Genomic DNA, 21,211 nt, shown 5'->3' on the forward strand with positions numbered 1-21,211 from the left:
CAGACACCCATTCTCAAAAAGCAGAAGAAAAGGGCAATGCAATCTTAAACTGGACAGGCAAAAATTTGGAATGTAGTTGAAAAGACTTATAAATGACATGCATGTTTAATTAAAATAATATTCTGGGATTACTCATCTGGTAACGTTGCATATAAGCATTATCAACATCCTCCCCACAAAGACTTGGTTCAAAGTCCATTAAATTAAATTTCAGCAAAATCTCCAAGCTCTCCTTTCTGTTCTTAATGACAAAAACTTGGGCCCAGGCTCGAGTATGCCACCTCAGAACTCCTACATTTTTCCCTGGATCCCACAACTGGAATTACTCTTCAGTGTTGTTTTGGACCACAGAATATGATGTCTATGCCTGACCTCAAGCAGCAATTTGAAAGAATAGTCTTCGTGTTATGCCTGCCAGAAGGATCCTTTGAAGACTTTCCCTCACTTTTTGCATATTTCCCTCATTCACCAAGGAACAGCAAAAGGATTGCATTGCAGGGAAGAGGCCCCCACCATCTCCACCCATGAAAAAGAATGGAAAACACAAAGCCTCCTGTTGTCAGCAAGAAGGGAAATGTCTTGTAGGAGGAAAGGGGAGAAATCTTGCTGGGTTTCTATCAAGAATTTTATTATCAACAGACTCCTGCCTGGGCCACACTCAGACTACATTAAGACTGGCAGAGGGAAGGACACCTTGACACAACATTTAATAAGAGGTAGAGCCAGAGAGCAGAGCATGGCTAACCCAAGAAAACCATAGTTAGAGGACACCTACCTTTAATCCATCTTTAAACCAGGTTCCTGTCACTTCATCTTTACTGACAGCACAAGACAGCTCAGCCGGTTCACCTTTCACGACTCTGACATCAATTAATTGTTTGTTGAGACGACAGCGTGGTGCTGAACAGTCAAAAAAGAAAATGTTGGAAAGATGCTAACTGTGTTATACCGACAGAGAGAAACACATAGATGAAAATGCACGTGCATGTGAGGAGAAGAGAGAGCTTTTGGAAAAACATATACGTAGTCACAAGAGGCTTTTGCACCACAACACCGCGGGCCAGCTGGCATAACCCCATTGCACCGAAGGGCCGCACCCGCTGCCCTGCGTACAATATAGTCCTAACATCAACCTAAGGGGCAATGGATTCATCATAAATCACATTATCCATCTACAGATTTGCTATTTTAAGTCTATGTTCATTGTCTTGGCTCCCTCTACAGCCTGTGGGAAAAAAAAGGCTGCTCCAGGATATGGATACACTACTTCATGGTTCGTTTTCCTCCACAGTGACCCGACACAGGGCTGCCCAACCACTCCCCCAGGAATAGCCCCAACTCACACTGTTCTCTGTCCCCTTTATTCCTCTTTCCCTTCCCAAGTTCTTCTCCATTAACATCCTCATTCCCCTCTCTGATAAATACCCCACCTCCTTCCCTATGAACTCCAATTTTTTTTATTTAACTTCCTTATTTATGTTTGTGGTTTGGTTGCCTTGATAATTTTTAACTTGCCAGCAACTCCATCAGACGAGTATTCCCCTTGGGTTATACATGTGAAGTTTCTCATTTCTCCAGTTTTCACATTATCCTCTTACTATCCACTGGGCTTAGTCAAGTGGCTGCACACACGTTATTCTCCTTTTACTATATGTAACGCTTTATTATTTCTCATGTTACAAGAGAAAACAGCTCTTCACATTAGACCCAATGTGCATATTAATCCAATAGAATCGGGCACAGATTTGTTCCCACAACTCGGAAAACCACAGATATTTGCACTAGTTGTTAGAAGAAATAAAGTGAAACAATAAGATCTAAATTGGAACAATATCAAAGAAACATGGCCATATTCCTTGAAACTACCTGGGAACTGGTATGTTTGTGAATCGAAATTTGTTCCATGTGGATCTGAGTAATTTATTTGAATGAAAAGATGATACTTGTTTTAGGTATTTTAAACAAAGATCATTTAGACTTTTAAGGCAGTTTGATCTGAGCGGATTGTGTAAGGTCAAACAGCAAATTAGTGGTAGAATTAGGAACGGGTTTCAGTATAACCAAATTTCTACATATAGCTACATTTGTCTATAACCTAAGATTCAATTTCTCTCCAGCATTAGGAATGTGAGTATCAAAATGCAAAGACCAGCAACACAGAAGTCATCAATTAAACACATACCTTTCAGATCATCTAGGCAATAACGTCTTCTTTTTCCAGTACTTTCCGTATTCTTCAAGAAATCATTTGCTTTAATTTCAAGGCTGGGTTCCTGTTTTCTCTGGTTTATCAAAAGAGGTCCACCATAAAGGTCTGACATCTGACCATAATCCAATGAACCTTGACTAAAACCACCTGAATTCTTCCCATCAACAGATCTGTTATGGAATTTAGTCCCTGCCCCTCCAAAGGCAGAATTTTTGCCATAAAGGGAGCCTAACTGTCCTAAATCTCTGCCCTTACCTCTGGCATCTCCTTGACCTGAAATTGAATCTCTGTCATCAGATGAACCTTTGTGCCCTGATCCTCTGAAATCACTGGCAATGCTCTTTCCAGTTTCACCTCGCATAGAAGATTTGCCAGGATGTGAATCCAGCCCACGTTCACCACCACGTCCACCTACTGCACCTTCTTGACCACCTCCCAACCTTCCAACACCATCCGCACCAGCCCTGGATCCATCTGACCCACTGTCCTTGCCATAGGGAGACCGAGCACCCCTTATTACAGAGCCACCAATTCCACCGCCTTCGGAGGAAAAGCCATCTCCTCCTGCTCCACCTGTATATCCTGGAGCTCTGCTCAGCATAGCGTCCCTGCCATGACGAGATCCCATTACTTCTTCACCTCCAAAAGGAAAATGAGCAGCTCCTGCCACAGCCCCAATTGGGACACCATCCTTTCCAGGGAAAGAACCAACTCCCCTTACACCAGTTACACCATCAAAAGCCCCAACTGGCAGACTATCCTTTCCATATAGAGAGCCGTAACCAGCTACATCCGTACCAGTACCAGATCCCATTCCCACTGGAAGACCATCTTTTCCATAGGGAAAACCAACTCCTCCTGCACCAGCTACACCAGCCCCACCAATGCCTGCTCCAACTGGGAGACCATCCTTTCCATAGGGAGCCCCAACTCCCCCTGCACTACCTACACCAGCAACACCAACACCGGCTCCAGCAGGAAGACCATCCTTTCCGTAAGGAGACCCAACACCCCCTGCACCAGCTACACCAGCACGACCAATGCCAGCCCCAGCTGGGAGACCATCCTTTCCATAGGGAGCCCCAACTCCTCCTGCACCAGCTACACCAGCACCACCAATGCCAGCCCCAGCTGGGAGACCATCCTTTCCATAGGGAGCCCCAACTCCTCCTGCACCAGCTACACCAGCACCACTAATTCCAGCCCCAGCTGGGAGACCATCCTTTCCATAGGGAGCCCCAACTCCCCCTGCACTACCTACACCAGCAACACCAACACCGGCTCCAGCAGGAAGACCATCCTTTCCGTAAGGAGACCCAACACCCCCTGCACCAGCTACACCAGCACGACCAATGCCAGCCCCAGCTGGGAGACCATCCTTTCCATAGGGAGCCCCAACTCCTCCTGCACCAGCTACACCAGCACCACCAATGCCAGCCCCAGCTGGGAGACCATCCTTTCCATAGGGAGCCCCAACTCCTCCTGCACCAGCTACACCAGCACCACTAATTCCAGCCCCAGCTGGGAGACCATCCTTTCCATAGGGAGCCCCAACTCCCCCTGCACTACCTACACCAGCAACACCAACACCGGCTCCAGCAGGAAGACCATCCTTTCCGTAAGGAGACCCAACACCCCCTGCACCAGCTACACCAGCACGACCAATGCCAGCCCCAGCTGGGAGACCATCCTTTCCATAGGGAGCCCCAACTCCTCCTGCACCAGCTACACCAGCATCACCAATGCCAGCCCCAGCTGGGAGACCATCCTTTCCGTAGGGAGCCCCAACCCCTCCTGCACTACCTACAGCAGCACCACCAGCCCCAACTGGGAGACCATCCTTTCCGTAGGGAGCCCCAACTCCTCCTGCACCAGCTACACCAGCACCACCAATGCCTGCTCCAACTGGGAGACCATCCTTTCCGTAGGGAGCCCCAACTCCTCCTGCACCAGCTGCACCAGCATCAGCAATGTCTGCTCCAACTGGGAGACCATCCTTTCCATAGGGAGTCCCAACTCCTCCTGCACCACCTACATCAGCCCCACCAATGCCAGCCCCAGCTGGGAGACCATCCTTTCCATAGGGAGACCCAATTCCTCCTGCACCAGCTACACCAGCACCACCAAATCCTGCTCCAGCTGGAAGACCATCCTTTCCATAAGGAGACCCAACTCCCCCTACACCAACTACACCAGCACCACCAATGCCAGCCCCAGCTGAGAAACCATCCTGTCCATAAGGAGAACCAAATGCACCTGCACCAGCTACAGCAGCAACACCAGTGCCAGCCCCAGCTGGGAGACCATCCTTTCCATAAGGAGACCCAACTCCACCTGCACCAGCTACACCAGCACCACCAATGCCAGCCCCAGCTGGAAGACCATCCTTTCCGTAGAGTGCCCCAACTCCCCCTGCTCCAGGTACACCAGCTACACCAGCACTACCAAAGCCTGCTCCAGCTGCGAGACCATCCTTTCCATAGGGAGACCCAACCCCTCCTGCACCAGCTATACCAGCACCACCAATGCCAGCCCCAGCTGAGAAACCATCCTTTCCGTAAGGAGATCCAACTACACCTGAACCAGCTACACCAGCACCACCAACACCAGCCCCAGGTGGGAGACCATCCTTTCCATAAGGAGACCCAACTCCACCTGCACCAGCTACACCAGCACGACCAATACCAACCCCAGCTGGGAGACCATCCTTTCCATAAGGAGACCCAACTCCTCCTGCGCCAGGTACACCAGCACCACCAACACCGGCCCCAGCTGGGAGACCATCCTTTCCATAGAGAGCCCCAACTCCTCCTGCGCCAGGTACACCAGCACCACCAACACCAGCCCCAGCTGGGAGACCATCCTTTCCATAGGGAGCCCCAACTCCCCCTGCACTACCTACACCAGCAACACCAACACCAGCCCCAGCTGGGAGACCATCCTTTCCGTAGGGAGCCCCAACTCCTCCTGCACCAGCTACAACAGCACCACCAATGCCAGCCCCAGCTGGGAGACCATCCTTTCCGTAGGGAGCCCCAACTCCTCCTGCACCAGCTACACCAGCACCACCAATGCCAGCCCCAGCTGGGAGACCATCCTTTCTGTAGGGAGCCCCAACTCCTCCTGCACCAGCTACACCAGCACCACCAATGCCAGCCCCTGCTGGGAGACCATCCTTTCCATAGAGTGCCCCAACTCCCCCTGCACCAGGTACACCAGCTACACCAGCACTACCCAAGCCTGCTCCAGCTGGGAGACCATCCTTTCCGTAGGGACTCCCAACTCCTCCTGCACCAGCTACACCAGCACCACTAATTCCAGCCCCAGCTGGGAGACCATCCTTTCCATAGGGAGCCCCAACTCCTCCTGCACCAGCTACACCAGCACCACCAATGCCGGCTCCAACTGGGAGACCATCCCTTCCATAGGGAGATCCAACACCTCCAAAACCACCTACTGCAGCCCCACCAATGCCCGCTCCAACTGGGAGACCATCCTTTCCATAGGGAGCCCCAACCCCTCCTGCACCAGCTACACCAGCACCAGCAATGCCTGCTCCAACTGGAAGACCATCCTTTCCATATGGAGACCCAACACCCCCTGCACCAGCACCACCAAAGCCTGCTCCAGCTGGAAGACCATCCTGCCCATAGGGAGATCCAACACCTCCAAAACCACCTACTGCAGCCCCACCAATACCTGCTCCAACCGGGACACCATCCTTTCCATAAGGAGAGCCAACTCCTGCACCAGCTACACCAGCACCACCAATGCCAGCCCCAGCTGGGAGACCATCCTTTCCATAGGGAGACCCAACTCCTCCTGCACCAGCTACACCAGCGCCACCAAAGCCTGCTCCAGCTGGAAGACCATCCTTTCCATAGGGAGACCCAATTCCTCCTGCACCAGCCGCACAAACACCACCAACAGCTGCTCCAGCAGGGAGTCCATCCTTTCCATGGGGAGATCCAACACCTCCAAAACCACCAATTGCAGCCCCACCAATGCCTGCTCCAGCAGGGACACCATCTTTTCCATAGGGAGCCCCAACTCCTCCTGCACTTGCACCAGCAGCAGCCATGCCAGCCCCAGCTGGGAAACCATCCTTTCCATAAGGACTCCCAAATGCCTCTGCACCGGCTATACCAGCAGCACCAACAACTGCTCCAGCTGGAAGACCATCCTTTCCATAGGGATATCCAACTCCCCCTGCACCAGCTGGGACACCATCCTTTCCATAGGGATATCCAACTCCCCCTGCACCAGCTGGGACACCATCCTTTCCATAGGGATATCCAACTCCCCCTGCACCAGCTGGGACACCATCCTTTCCATAGGGATATCCAACTCCCCCTGCACCAGCTGGGACACCATCCTTTCCATAGGGATATCCAACTCCCCCTGCACCAGCTGGGACACCATCCTTTCCATAGGGATATCCAACTCCCTCTGCACCAGCTACACCAGCACCAACAACACCAGTCCCAGCTGGGAGACCATCCTTTCCATACAGATACCCAACGCCCCCTGCACCAGCTGTGGCACCATCCTTTCCATAAGGAGACCCTAATCCCCCTGCACCAGCTACAACAGCACCAGCAAAGCCTGCTCCAACTGGAAGACCGTCTTTTCCATATGGAGACCCAACTTCCCCTGCACCAGCTACACCAGCTAAACCAGCAACACCAAAGCCTGCTCCAGCTGAGAGACCATCCTTTCCGTAGGGAGTCCCAACTCCTCCTGCACCCTCTCTAGCAGCACCACCAACACCTGCTCCAGCAGGGAGACCATTCTTGCCATAGGGAGACCCAACTTCCCCTGCACCAGCACCACCAAAGCCTGCTCCAGCTGGGAGACCATCCTTTCCGTAGGGAGCCCCAAATCCCCCTGCACCAGCTATACCAGCAGCACCAACACCTGCTCCAGCTGGGAGACCATCCTTTCCATGGGCAGACCCAAATCCCCCTACACCAGCCACACCAGCACTACTAACACCTGCTCCAACTTGCAGACCATTTGGACCATAGTAAGCCTCCATTTCCCCTATCAAACTGCCACCTGCACCAGACATATCCCCATCTCCAGCTGGAAGACCACCCGAGCCATACAGCAAGCCAGACCTTCCTGCCTGATCTAAGTGACTGCTTGCATGACGTGTCAGGCCATCCTTGCCATAGGGGGACCTCCTTCCTCCTGCAATCTCTGTACCTGCAGCATTCTTTCCAGCTCCAGTCCCTGGACTTGTCCTGCTGAGTAGATCACCCTTACCACCTTTACCATGTCCCACTCCAGTTGAATCTGGATCGAGTCCATCTAACAGAGAACTTCCATCCATACCACCTAATCTTCCAACACCACCAAAGCCAGCTCTGTAACTAGCATCACCTAATTTACCATCCTTGTCATGCTGAGAGCCCACACCTTCTCCATCATCCATGTCTGTGCTAACAGCATCCAGCATACCATCCCCTCTGCCATCCACAGAATACCATTCATCTGCTCCTTGTAATTCATCACCAGTCTCTGCTCTGCCTGTCATAGAATCCTTGCCTCGGACAGGCCTTAATCCACCTTTTCCTCCGAAGCCCTTTAATCCAAAGACAGTAGCAGCATTTTCTACCAAGTCTACATCTGGGTCTGCTTCAGGAGACTGCCCAAACCCTGTCTTTTCATTTCTGTCGACTCTGCGTAGCCTGTCTTTTCCCAAAAAACTATGGCTTCCATCGACATCAGTGGAGTGGCCTTGACTACTGCCTTGACCATTTCTGTACCAGCCATCATTTTCCATGTCAGTGTCCATAAGATGATCTTCATCACCAAGATATTCTCTGCATCGAAGTTTCTTAGCCCCATCTTTATCTGGCAATGTTTCTTTCTGCCACTCAGGTTTCTCTCTTTCACCTACTTCATCCTGTCTCCTCTTTCCTTTGGCATCTGTGTTGAAGGTGCATTGTTTGATTGGAGGAGATATAATTTACAGGAAGAGAGAAAAAAAATACAGACAATCAATAGGTCATGTATTGCATCAACAACCAAAGAAAATGCATTAGCATTTGTTAGAATTTCATTCTAGGACACAGAAACATAATACATTTAAATAAATTTAAATTCAGTTCAAATCCTGAATTTTGTCAATGTCACATGCAGACATAATTTTACATTTCTTAGTTAAAAAGACAATTATTTTTAGTGGAAACATGCTGATTAAAAAACTAACCAAACAAACAAAACAAAAAAAGCAGAAAAGCAAGGCTAATTTCCAGCATAATGGGTCTAATTTAGAGGGGCTTAGATTGCATTTGGGACTCATTAGTTCCTTCTGCCTTCTCCCCACAGCCCTGGAGGAGTTACAGAATATCCCATATCATTTCTGTGGAGCATTAAGAGCTCAATGAACTCAGTGGGCAGTTTCATTGTATGTCATACTCAACCTGCACTGAGTGGTCATCAAAAAGCCTTTATGAGAGACCACCTATTATGCAGCAGGATCTCAAAAGAAACCAAAGCAACTACCTTTCAGAAGCAAAGAAAAAAAATTTGCCAGCTAACTATTAATCTGCTTGCACTGAAACGTGTGTTTCCCAGCTTCCCAGCTTCCTTTGAGCTTTTTCTAACAATGTTTAACTTCGAATTTGGGAAGAAAAAGACTATCTAGCAAGATAGTATTGATAGTATAGAATTGATAGTATTGAAAGCTCCATGATTCCTACAGGGGGCCTACATGAAAGCTGGAGAGGGACTTTTTACAAGGGCATGGAGTGATAAGATGAGGGGTAATGGCTTCAAACTGGAAGAGGGGAGATTTAGATGAGATATGAGGAAGAAATTTTTCACTCTGAGGGTGGTGAGGCACTGGTACAGGTTGCCCAGAGAAGCTGTGGCTGCCCCATCCCTGGAGGTGTTCAAGGCCAGGTTGGACGGGGCTTGGAGCAACCTGGTCTAGTGGGAGGTGTCCCTGGCCATGGCAGGGGGGTTGGAACGAGATGATCTTCAAGGTCCCTTCCAACCCAAACCACTCTGTGATTCTGTGATTCCCTATGTACTGTAGTGTGTACACACAGTGACAGCTTCATCAAAAACACATGTTGAGATATGGAGTATTTTTCGATAACTGATGGAGAACATGCTACTTCATATTAGCTGTAGAGTAAATAAACCAATAGAATTTGTCAGGGCTAATAAAAAAGGGAAAAAACTGCCTCATCTGAAGAGGAAAGAGAGTCTAACCAGACCTTCATCTTTCCAACTATTATTTAGGAACTAGAGGCTCTGCAATCCATTTCTCAGTATAGAATCATCTCAATGAGCAATCAGGCAGCGAGAGAAATATTATTTTGTTAACACACCTCAAGCTAACACCATGGGAATAATACAGTGTCACTTACACTCTACAATAAGCCAGGCATTTGAGGAGCAGAGTCCAGTGTCGAGCGTGTACATGCCGTTGTCAGAGGGCACAACGTTTTTGATAAGCAGCTGGTGGGTCAGACCGTCGGGTGTTACGGAGATCTGGTGCTTCTCACTTGGCTTAAGGAGGTGGGTTTTGTGTAGCCACACAGCATCGTGGCAGGGAGTGCGTAGGATACACTCAAAGACAGCATCTTCTTCCTCAGGACAACGCACATCACTGAGTCGCTGCTCAAATCTCACAGGGATGGCTGCAACGGAAAAATCAAAAGTTATAGAAAGGAAACAGAGAGCTATTTCTGTCTTCCAATAAAAACTTGTTGCAGCTGAAGGAAGAAAGACAGACAGGAACTTGCCATTCCCCTGAGCATTGGTTTAAGCAGAAAAAGGTAAAACTTCTCAGTTTTAAACATGTCTGTTTAAAACACCTTTTAAAACACCTCTTTTAAAACATCTCTGTGCTCCTGTGCCAAATTCTACAGGACAGAAAAGCAGAAAAGTAGATTTTTGTCTTTATTATCTTCCCAGACGTGTGGTAATACACCATTGTGATGTGCTGATAATTTGTAGTGATTAATGTATTTCAGCAGCATGATACTTGTATCAAGTTGGCAGTTATTATTCTGAGCTTACAAAAGGAAACTATAGCATCAGAGCCAAAGTGGTATTTGAATCTAGTCTTGTGGAATACAAATGCAACACCCATATCACCTAATCACCCTCCTGCTCTTTTTCACCTGTGTCATATAAGGAGCCTTTACTTGGCAACACCAAAAGAGTCTTCTGTAGTTATCAGATGTAACTGCTGAGCTTTGCATATGTTCCCAGATAAAGTTTTCCAGCAAAAAATAATTTCTTGTTACAGTTGCACATCACATACATCTAACTGAATTCCTTACATTCAGCTTCCAGTTCAGTTGAGAAAACAGGTACATTCTCCACTCTGACTTGATACAAGCCTGCATCTTCTGGCTGCACGTCGTTGATAATGAAGTTATACCTTTTGCCAATTCGCCTCAGGCTGTGCTTTCTGTATTCATCCCCTGTTCCATATCTGAGCCTTTCACCATCCTTGGAAGAGAAAGTATATACTCTTAAAGGCAATGCACAACTACTGCAAGGTATTTCAAATAAATCAGGCCAAATTTGTGCTGTGATCACCTTATTGATATAAACGAGTAAGAACAGAGAAGTCTACACTCTTACTACTTACAGCGGAGAGGGCTCACTGCTTATGTGACACACAGGCAATAATGCTGTGTAGCAAGTCTTGCACAGAACAGAGCATCAGACTCTCAAACGAGGCAAAACAACAGTATTTTGCTGGCTCACATAAGGCTTTGAAGCTTAACTAATACACAGTCACTGTAACTTTGAAGACAAAGTACTTCCTTTTCCTAGGTTTTAGCAACCTCATAGATGGATAAGCAGGCAAGTTCACCACTTTCCTGTCTGTGATACACTTGGGTTACCTTCTCCACGTGGTGGCTGCACAGACTTCATGTCATGCATTTGATTCAGAAGTTCATAGAGTTAGTCTGACCTCCTCTTTAATGAATTCTGATTTCCCCTGTATTAAAGCCACAAACTGCACTTTGACTGAAACATATCTTCCAGAAAAACATCCACAGCACTGATCACCTGGGGATCACATCAGAATTAGACACAGGACTAGATGGGATGTTTTACTTCCTTGAGTTTTTCTTTCACAAAAGTGAATTATAGTGGAATAACACACTCAAGTAAGTGAATAAAATCAGTCTGTTTTTCTTACAAGATAGCAGAATTTCTGCAGCTTCAAACACACTGATAGAATTTCCTCTTACTGGAAGAGCTCTTGAAGTCAAAAGGATGTCAGTAACTGACCATTTCCCCTGTACTTGGATCCACAAATCCCAACCTGGACCACACCAACACTTCTCCCTAACCAGTCAAGGATTCTGCAATGGACAGACAACCTTAAGAAGCTTATTTGTACTCAGCCACCACCCAGCAGATCAAGCATTTTATGTAGGAGCCTTCAGTGGCTCCTATGAGCTACCCAACTTATCTCACCCCCTCACCTTAAGCAGATAAACTTTGCTGTTACTGTTTTTCAGGTGCATCTCCAGAGAGAACGTAGCTTTACCCTCCTTGTTGACTTTGATGTGTTCAAAGTTTTTGATACTGTTTATTAACTGCAGAGAAAGATAGAAGAAACTAGTAAATGATAAGGCTGCCATGACAGAAGTTCTCAAGCTGTTGAACTGATGTGGAATCTACTTTTTATCTGCATAGAAAAGAGTTACTTCTAATTTTATGCATCTAGAAGAAGCATCTGTAAGGTTCCACAGTTTCCTCCTGTAGGCAAATTACATTTTACATACTACTTCCTGGTCATTCACACATTACACAACCACTATCTGTCCGGGTTGCTACACGCCCCTGTTATGAGAAGGCCAATTTTGACTCTCAGGCATACAACTTTTCAATTTGGGGTCCCAGTTCTCATCAGAGGCAACTGAATACAGAATTTAGCCATGTGGTTTGATGAAAGGGTTACAAATTTATGAGGTGAACTTCAAAAAAGTCAATAGCATTTTCATTTGCATGAGTATAGAAGTAGGAGTTCTTTAAAACATTGTCATAAAGCATTCTGTCATGCAATACATTTTCATCTACAAAGCAATTTAGGAAGGTTTAGCCTGTTTTCAGAGGCTACTGAGGAACTGTAAGACTTCGCAGTTTGCTAAAAATCAGTGCTTTGAGTGGTTTCAGTTTATTTTACCTCTCCTTGTTCACTCTCTGTGTCCCTCCTAATCTCCTGCAGCTTTCTCAGCATCCCACGGAAGTCAACAATTCCATATTTCATACAGATTTTCTCATAATCTTTCCTGTCTGCATGCAGCAACAGTTGCCAGACTGCTTCTTTGTCCAAGGGTTTTGGTTTTTGTACTGGGGCCCTTAGAACCAGGAGAAAAAAAACAAAACAAACTAGACATTTTGACAGACAACGAGTTGTCTTGTTTTTCTATACTTAATCTTCTCATCTCTCCATCATTTCTGTAGTTCACTTGGCCCTGTAGATGTAGACAAGAATCAGACTCTTCCACAGAACAGGTTTTCTGCATCTATACTACAAATTAAATGCTGCCAGAGAACAGTCTTGCTCCGGGCCATATAGGGCAAGACTGTAATGCAGTTGTCCACGCTGTTAAATTATCAGCAGAGTCACTGGCACAGTTTGGCCCAGGCCAACTTGCACTGTCCCAAGTAATTTCTCAGCACAGTTCAGGATTTTGCACAGGCCAGAGATCATTCCCATTAGGCAATGTTTGGAGGTTCCCACCTGGGAAGTGAAGAGATTTCTGCAATGTGCACATGGCAGTTTGTGCAGTTGGCCTGGGAGCCAGGGCTCAGTCCCTGATTAGCCAGAAAGATCGTTACGTGAAGACTTGTCACTTAGCCAGGAAATTACTAGTGAGCTAAAAACAGGAAAGCAGAGAAACAGATCTATTAAGTCAAAATCTTGTGGTGCAAGGAACTTACACCTCATAATGAGTTTGGTACCTGGTCATTATCTCAGCCTCACAAACAATGGCAAACCATTCTGTTACATCTCTCCATACTGAGTCTCACAACAACTTTGGAAACAAGAAGTGTTGCCTTGAAGGTCTATGAAGCTGTCTCCTATCATCAAGAAACAGCTGGGAAGCGTAACAGTGGCCTTCATTACGGAGCCTTACCTCTTCCTCAGCAGCTTCCTGGAGTCCTGAAGCTTCTTCTTTAACTCTGTTAAGGGGGTGGGGGAAACAACAAACATTCAGACACCCAACACTGTAAAATATATCCCCCAAAATAAGATAATGCGAAATACCCACTGACGATAGGCGATTCCACTATGCTGTTTACCTCTGGTGATTTTTTCATACTTTACAAAACAACTGTCATGAAACTTAGTGACAGTTTTCTTCTCCACACTCATGTCCTTTGAGTGCTATTAAAGTTCATCGCCTCCCCGGGGGCTTTCATGTCTTTCTAGAGAGGACACTCTAGAAACATGCTCTTTTCCAGCCGTGTTAACATGTTTGATCCAGCTATATTTGACATCACAAAATCCTTTTCTAGCTCAAACGCTTCCAGAATCATTAATTAGAACAGCTCAAAGCCATGTCTAAGAGTGTCCCTTTACCCAAAAGTAAATAGCAAGCAGAAAGAGACAACGGAACGTTAGACATTCACTAACCCTTCTCTTACTTTATTCTTTACAAGTTTGGGGTAGTAATAATGGGGTAGATAGAGGAGTATTAACTATGCCTCACAAAAAAATAAAATAAATATATATAAAACTCTAACTTACCATCAGCAGCATGAACAGGAACATATTTCGCTTTCCTCTTAAAGCCAACTGATCATTTATAAGAGAAAACAGAGAAAAACAAGCCATAAGGTGAATGAGAGAACAGTCAGACTAACACCAGTAAACCAATGAACTATAAAACCTCTGCATCTGTTACCAATGCAAGAGGAAATCCTAATTTGGATTTCTTTGTCAATCTGACATTGACTCCTAGTAATCTCCATCTATAAATGCAGTATTTCTATTGCAATTGACTCTGTGCTTACTGGATACTCTACACAGTGGAGGTTTCTGCCCTATGAAGCTTTATGGTTTAAGGAATGGTAGGAAGCATTAACATCGTGGTTTAGAGATGGGGAGCCAAGGTACAAGGATCAGCTGGCCAAAGGCAGGTAGTTGCCTTCTAAACTTACTTTACAGGCACACAGGTGAAACGGATGCTTCCAACAGTCCATCACCTGCTCACGTAGATTCCAATAACAGGTCAGTTATATTTTACCCACAAAGTCCCCATTTTTCTCCACTGACTATAAAGGGAAGAAGGGGACTAGGTCAGGTGGACACCATAGACATCTGAAGTGAAGTGGGATGGACCCCTCCCAAAAGACTGATTTGTTCAATATCATAAGGAAAGGATTGAGCCAATTCAACACTAAATCCAAAGCATCTGATTATGGTCCTGTGCAGTGACCACAATACCACTTTCTTCTCTCTTGCCTTAAAGCTCATACTGTCATGCAGCCACCAAAGTGGGGGCAGTCACAGAAGACCTCCAGTCCTCAGTGAGTGGAAAAATAGACCTTCACACCAAGGATACTTAATGCTCTCGGTACCCACCCCCAGAGGACAGCAAAGCCAACTACTTGGGACCACAGGACCTTCGTAACACAGAAACAGTCAATCCTACCTTGGATGATCCTGAGGCCAGCAGAGCAGGAAGCTTCTCCGTATTCATTCACAGCAAAGCAGCGATACAAATCACTGTCACCTGTAGTGAGTTTGTTTATCTTAAAAAGAAGAACATAGTAAGAGCTCCGAGTGATGTCCTGGGGTTCAGTTCACAGCTACTCAAAGACACCTCAGATCTTTCTTCTGTTCCCAGAATGACTCTAAAAGCTTTGTCTGCTTAACTTTGGGCTATCTCAGATCTGGTGACATCTATACATCTACCTGCCCACTGCAGGTTTTTCCTTTCTACTGCTCTCTCTGTTCCAGGACTTCTGACTGAAATATTTTATCTTTACCTGCAGAATGAACTCATTTGTAGCATTATTGAAGAACATTTCATATTTGGCAGGATCATCCATTTCTCCTTGTGTACGTGCCCATTTCACGTCAGGGGTTGGGACGCCTTTGACCACAGCTCTGAAAATGGCATTTTTACCTTTGAAAAGAGGCAAGAAATTAGTTTTTTTAGACAGGCTTGAACATGAGGACTCTTATGTCAGGCTCCCTGCGTTATCAATTCAGTGATCCCTACACTAAGCCCTCTCTGTTGTTTTAGGCAGAAGCATTCTTTGAAAATAATTATATCTTTTTGTTTTCTCTGTAAAAGATGCATAAATTCCCAATTTAAGATGCATTAAATCACCAAATCCCTGCAAGACATTTGCTATATTCTCTACTCTAACTCGTTGGCTTTCAAAGAGATCACTTGAAAAGTAACTTTACAATTCACCACTGACACATTTGGTCTCTGCCCATGTTTCTACTACACAGCCATGTGAATGGAGAAATTGCGTACCAAGAGAGACATTTTCTGGTATCTTGGTCTGATTTTGAACTCCCTCAATATTTGAGCAGGGCCAAAGAGCAAGCAGTTATTAGCTCAAGTCCAGGCTGGGCTACCTTTCCCCACATCAATAATGTCAGGTTTTGCCTGTACTCAGTGATAAAAGGCCTTTAAAGTGTGGCGCTAGCCTGCCAGATGTGACTGCCAACATCCTCTGATCATCTCTGAAATCAGCGGCTCTATAGCGAGTTCAGCCTAGACTGGCTCCTGGCAACTTGTATGCACTACTTGTACCACAGCCATGAAATGCCCAAATCCATTCTCATCACACACATATTCCCCTGCAAGTTCCCATTGCTTCTCCATTCTTTCAGACTATTCCCTTTGCTGCGTCCAGGCTGGGCAGGATGTAAAATGACAATAGGACTCACTGGGCTGAAGTCTGCTCTCTCTTGACATCAGTAAAGTTCATCTGTGAACCATCTGTTCATCCAGCAGCTCCTGGTCTCTTTTTCATTCAGATAAATTTGGATTCATTAGGAGGTGGGAATAAGAAGATACCTCCTCTGCACACTTAAGAAAACACGTTCTTAACAGATAACACTAGCACAACATGTAGGACCCATGCAGGGCAGGGTGTTTCCCCATGTACTCCCTACATGTCATCTTTCTGCAACATCGTCCTTGCCTGCTAGCCCGGCAGCACCTTACACCAAACACACTGGGATAGGGTTTACCTGTGGTCTCCCTTCTTCATCTCTGCTCCCATAAGAACCTGAGTATACTGCAGCTGCCCACAGACATCTCCAACAGCTTTACCACTGCCTACTAGAAACCTTTCCTTTCTCTTCCAAAAGGTTTCAAAGACATAGGAAATACTATGAAACAACACATCAGGGAAGTGACTCATGTGTAGGTAAGTGGGAGTGTTACAGGGGAGTAAAATTGGAGATGAGTTATCCATGGATGTAGCTCAGGGCAGAAATGATTACTATCTTTCTTTTGCAATAGTTTTGGTCTTCAGGTGACCAACACTGTTAAAAATTCTCCCCAGAAAGTCTTGCAGTATTTCCCACGCCCTTCTGCAGTCACCACCAAAAATCTTACTTGATGCAGCAAGCTCCTGCCATGTAGCCAACAGATTCTTACCAAAGGGCATCTTCCAACTTTTTCTGATTGCAGTACTATCTATTATTAAAGACTGTTTCCAATTGATTATACCTTTGTCAAATTTTAGCCATTCTTGCTGCAATTTCCCATGCTTGCCGTCTATCCCGGGACACAACTCCACAGCTTAGGAGTATCAGCTAATCCATGCACTGAATGCAATGGAGCGACGATGACATAGTTAGAGACACCCACAGGGCATCTGCATAGACACTGAGTTCAGTTTACACAGTGACCGACCAGAATGCCCTGGCACTTTGTATATGAACTATGAGGAACCTACTGCAAATGAAATAACTTGGAAAATAAAGACAGGGTGACCAACCACCGCTTGGTTCATGCCCAAAACTTGCAGGTGGAAGGCGGAGGTGGAGGAGGGATGTACCACTAGAGGCCACTGTGCTGCTTCAGAAAAATCTCCGTGAAAGTCAACAGATGGGTGTGACAACACTGAAATCCAGGGTGCTAGAAACGGTTCAGCCTTGCGAGGGAAGAGGAGCTGCACAGTCTGCCCAGGCTATCCCACTCCAAAAAAATATGTGACTCTCTGCAAGGGCAGAGAGATTACTGGAAGGCTTCCAATAGTTTTTCGGTCTTGGCTCATTAGTTGCCTTCTCTGTACTCTAGGCAAGATCCATATTGCTTCTTGAGAGAGAAGTACAGCCTAAATAGCATCAGCAGTGAATATATCTTACTTTAAAAACCAGTTAATTTTATGTGCTGAATGCTCATAATACAAATTAGTTCAACAGAAAAAAAAATATCTTTTTCAACCAGCTTAATCTTTTGCTGCAAAATACTTATGTTGAGAGCTTCCTGCAGAATTCTCAGGTTTTGTTGTATGTATTAGGAGCCAGATTTTGATCTCACATACACTAGTGAAAACTCAGGAGACCACCATCAGCACTGATAGAATTTTCACCAGTACAACAAAGATTTTGGCCACACAACTCTTTTTTATGGTCTATTCAAATCTCTTTAGAAACAAGCTTGATTTAATGACGATAATTGTTTCATATAGGTTAGATGTAGAGTCAAGCCTCCAGGTCTATGTCTTTAACTTTTCAAGAATCTCACCTTCCTGCAACATCAGAGAAACAGGTTTCCGCTCAAAGTCAGGTGTACTACATCCTTTTGGAATATCATCCACAAACTGGGTGATAATAACTCCTGGGATAGAAGATTTCTTGAAGGATTTTACTAGAAAGGCAAGGAAAAATTCGATTAAGATAAAGTTTGTCCTTTAGAAACAATCTCTCAATCTGCATCGCCTCGCTGTAGAACAGTAACTGTTCCTGCTCAGTGCCTCTTGACTATAAAGTACCCACCCGTTCCAGTACTACAGGCTGTAAGTGTCTCCAAAGGCTGGAGCATTAAGGGCTGTGATTTTGTGCTGACTTAATGCAAAGGTAGTGCCAAAGTGGGAAAATCTGCAGTCAAGATCACAATCCAGGGCCACATTGTCTTACAGGTCTAGCGATGATTTGGATAGAGAATGCTGTACATCAGTTATTGTTCCAAATAAAACTTCAAAGTCTGGCATGAGAAAGACCTGATGGGCCAGTTCGTGGTGTCGTTCCTTGTGGTGGTGAGAGGCAGATACCCAATTGCCAAACAATAAGAAAAGCAAGTTGGGTTTATTCTCAGGGATACCTCAGATAGTTTTCACGGCTGTGTCTGTTCTCTCACCTGTCCGATGACTTGTCATGATGCTTTGTTCAGCTGCCTCTGTTCAGCACAAATGACTACAGGTTCTCCTGTGAAAAATACAAATCATTTCATTATTTACAGTTCACAAGGGAAATGACAGACCTTAATACTGCTCACTTTTGGGACGCAGTTTGCCCTTCCTCACTTGCCACATCCTAGCAGCAAAATTGCAAAAGGTGGGCCAATCAACACATGACATGTCTTTCCAAAACACATCATGACACGGTTTTGAACCAACACAAACCAGGTATGAAAATGGCCAGCAGGGTTAAATGGAAAATGTACACATCTAACAGCATCCCTCTGTCACCTCTTCCATTTCCATGTCATCTGGCTTTCCTCCAAAGACCTCCTCTCGTGTTTCAGGCAAATATTACACCACATGGCGCTCACGTGGTGAGTTCTGATGGATGGCAAGAGCAGTTGCTGAGAAGAAAGCCACGGAGATGGATGTCTAAACTGAGGCATGAAGCAGAAGCACATCCTGATCTAAATTAGCTTGTCTAAATTAGCAACAGGCCTGAGAGCAGACTATAAGCTACCGCTTACTTTAGAAGGAAATGGTGAAGTGTGAACTTGGCATTAACTAGTTATTGTTACAGATCACTCATGTGACCTCCTGCCAAAGGTGTCTCTTTCTCCGTATTTATAAATTGGCCAACATGTAATGTAACACATCACTATTTTGCAAGCAAACTGTGAAGGCAGATTCCGTTGTCATATGAGAGATGCTCAGAAACTATAGAGTTACTGAAGCTCTGAAAGAGCAATTAGATTAGATTCCCATGTGGGATTAATGCTGTGTCTCTGTTTACCCTCTGCACTCCTTCAGTCAACACAGAGTCACACAAGAACATGCAACTTTTAACAGTTTTAAAGGCAGATGGACTTTGTCAGCACGCCTATGATCTTAATTCTGTTCCCTAAATCAGATGTTTATCCATGCTAGTATTGTCACACCTGATGAAAACTCTGGGTGGGATCGCAACATTCCCTTGTTATACATTTAGCTCGGAGTTGCATTATCTGTGTGATACTTGGTTTCAGCCACAGGTAAAAGACAACTCGGCTAACAAAAATCATCTGTGCTGTACGTCCCATAGATTGGCCAAAGAAAGTGTAACTCACAGTACTTATGGGTCAAATTCTGAACCAAAAGGGTAAATTTTGTTTTTCCATTAATCGGTGGTTTCAAATAGGAACACAGACATCTCTCCACAACTAACCACTGGCTGCACTGTTGTCCTTAACACAAGTCTTATTTTAGGGTTCTGCACACTATACAAATCTCATAAATAACTACCAGATCACGACTGTTTACTTGGAAAATCATGCTGTGAGCCTCACTGACTTTAGTGGAAGTGCACGTGAAACAACAGAAATGGGAAATGACTGTGCAATCAACAGCCGAGTCCTCTTTCCCTATCACCTCCCCAGTATGGTGTGGGTGACTTTTGCTGCTATCCACCAAAACATGAGTTTTACATTTCAGTGTTCCAGCTTTTGTGCATTGATATTTTGGCATATGACATAGTTACTTCTGTAAACCACTGGTAAATGTTTTAAAAATTGCAAATGAAGGGAATGAACAGCTTGTGGGAGGGGAAAAACATAAAAATGAAAAGAAAATAAGATGATTCCAGGGCACCCTGCCCTGTACTGGGCAAGGCATTGCACAGCAAATAGCAGAGATTTTCAGAGACTCTTGATCACCCTCTTCTGATGGACTTAATTTGTCCTGCAAAGTACTGAACTGTATTAATAGCAAACATTATAATCCCCTATTGCCTTTTGCAGTCTTGTATCTTCTTAAACATGTCACCACTCCTGGAGCTGAAATGTCTAATGCTTACAACTTTCAACAAACATGATTACTTGACAGTAGCTTGCAACAGTAATCCCCTGAGCTCTTTTTACATTATGCTCGCATTTATTGTTTGCTACTCCCAACTTCTTCCCTCCACACTACGCAGTATTGACGGGCATATGCACTGAACCATGAACACGGTCCAAATTCTCAGGTCCACAGCCATCAAGAAACTTATTATTTTCTTATGTTATCAAATGCACCATGGCATACAGTTGTTCTCAATCCGTGACAGTGAATATACGTTACCATAATTATAACCTATTGAGAGAGCTATGTTCAAATGTAGTTCAAAAAAACCCCAAATATTGACAATATTTGCATAGGTAGTAACAGGCACCATGTATGCATCCTCTCAATGTACAATACGCACTATGTGCACTATGCGTAAACTCCTGGCCTTAAATATTTCAGAAATTCTCTTGGATTAAAGATAAGCTGCTGTGAGTCCTTCAACTCCTGTGAATTCTTGCCTTCTGGAGAGTGAGACAGAAGCATCTTAATGCCACACACTGATTGCACAGTTAAAATAACAGTGCCAGGATATGCAAGAGAACATTCCTTCAGCGTAATTAATACAACCACATCACATTTTCTAGTGTCTTCTGCATTAAATGTGGACCTGAAAATAACATATCAGCTGACACAGAGTCATTCAGACCCTGCCCTGCTTACTTTTAAAATTTCTACTCCCTTGTTACATGAATAACCGTCTTTTTGCTTTGACTTCAGTTCAATCCTGGGAAAAGAAATCAGATTTTTTTAAAAGAAATGAAAGAC

General features: G+C 45.2%; 1 protein-coding gene across 2 annotated transcripts in view; it reads right to left on the reverse strand.

Moving 5' to 3' along the window:
- The window catches only part of IGFN1 (immunoglobulin like and fibronectin type III domain containing 1), a 40,168-nt gene that overhangs the window by 11,316 nt on the left and 7,641 nt on the right, over window positions 1-21,211 (reverse strand). For both annotated transcript variants that reach the window (XM_082494470.1, XM_082494471.1), the window contains exons 3-14: window positions 18,544-18,611; window positions 17,932-18,054; window positions 15,200-15,339; window positions 14,863-14,962; window positions 13,956-14,003; window positions 13,342-13,387; window positions 12,384-12,558; window positions 11,680-11,793; window positions 10,516-10,687; window positions 9,595-9,867; window positions 2,183-8,143; window positions 776-900 (exon numbers count right to left, since the gene is read on the reverse strand). In XM_082494470.1, coding sequence (XP_082350596.1) covers window positions 776-900; window positions 2,183-8,143; window positions 9,595-9,867; window positions 10,516-10,687; window positions 11,680-11,793; window positions 12,384-12,558; window positions 13,342-13,387; window positions 13,956-14,003; window positions 14,863-14,962; window positions 15,200-15,339; window positions 17,932-18,054; window positions 18,544-18,562 — 7,296 coding nt within the window. In that variant the 5' untranslated portion in view covers window positions 18,563-18,611. The remainder of the gene's footprint in view (window positions 1-775; window positions 901-2,182; window positions 8,144-9,594; window positions 9,868-10,515; window positions 10,688-11,679; window positions 11,794-12,383; window positions 12,559-13,341; window positions 13,388-13,955; window positions 14,004-14,862; window positions 14,963-15,199; window positions 15,340-17,931; window positions 18,055-18,543; window positions 18,612-21,211) is intronic.

Source organism: Vanellus vanellus, assembly GCF_965231255.1.
Source record: "Vanellus vanellus genome assembly, chromosome: 23".
Classification (NCBI taxonomy): Eukaryota; Metazoa; Chordata; class Aves; order Charadriiformes; family Charadriidae; genus Vanellus; species Vanellus vanellus.